Source organism: Charadrius vociferus, unplaced genomic scaffold (genome assembly GCF_000708025.1).
Source record: "Charadrius vociferus isolate BGI_N301 unplaced genomic scaffold, ASM70802v2 scaffold1077, whole genome shotgun sequence".
NCBI classification, from domain to species: domain Eukaryota; kingdom Metazoa; phylum Chordata; class Aves; order Charadriiformes; family Charadriidae; genus Charadrius; species Charadrius vociferus.
Genome location: NW_009649168.1, coordinates 731,761 through 732,149, shown reverse-complemented (window position 1 = coordinate 732,149; position 389 = coordinate 731,761). Strand labels below are relative to the sequence as shown.

The window sequence follows — 389 nt, the reverse complement described above, 5'->3', positions numbered from 1 at the left end:
GGCCCCGCCTGCCCGTCTCCCAGCAGCTCCAGGACCTCGTGGACATCCTGCAGGACCCCTCTCCGCCTCCCATCTGCCTCCCGCACGATGCAAGGGCCGTCCCCGCCGAGCCGAGCCGGGTGCCCCTTGCAGAGGACGACGGGGAGGTCCCCAACAATGCCGTGCCACGGTTTCACCTGGAGAAGGCGGTCTCTCATGAGAGCCTGGTGATCGGTGCCATCGAGAACGCCTTTAAGCACATGGTGAGCGAGCCCCTGCCTGTGGGGACGCCCAGGACGCCTGGGAGCATCCCTTTGCTGTCTGTGTCTGCATCGGCTTGTCCCCTCTGGCAAAGGGCAGCTTTGCAGCTGCAGAGGAGCTCCAGGACCCTCCCCCCCCCAGCCCTGCAG

General features: G+C 67.1%; 1 protein-coding gene across 1 annotated transcript in view; it reads left to right on the top strand.

The window, feature by feature from the left end:
* PPM1J (protein phosphatase, Mg2+/Mn2+ dependent, 1J) overlaps positions 1–389 on the top strand; it is a gene marked incomplete at its 5' end in the record, with an annotated part of 17,611 nt that overhangs the window by 893 nt on the left and 16,329 nt on the right. The window contains one exon of the mRNA XM_009888469.1: positions 27–242. Within this exon, the coding sequence (XP_009886771.1) occupies positions 27–242 (216 nt within the window). The remainder of the gene's footprint in view (positions 1–26; positions 243–389) is intronic.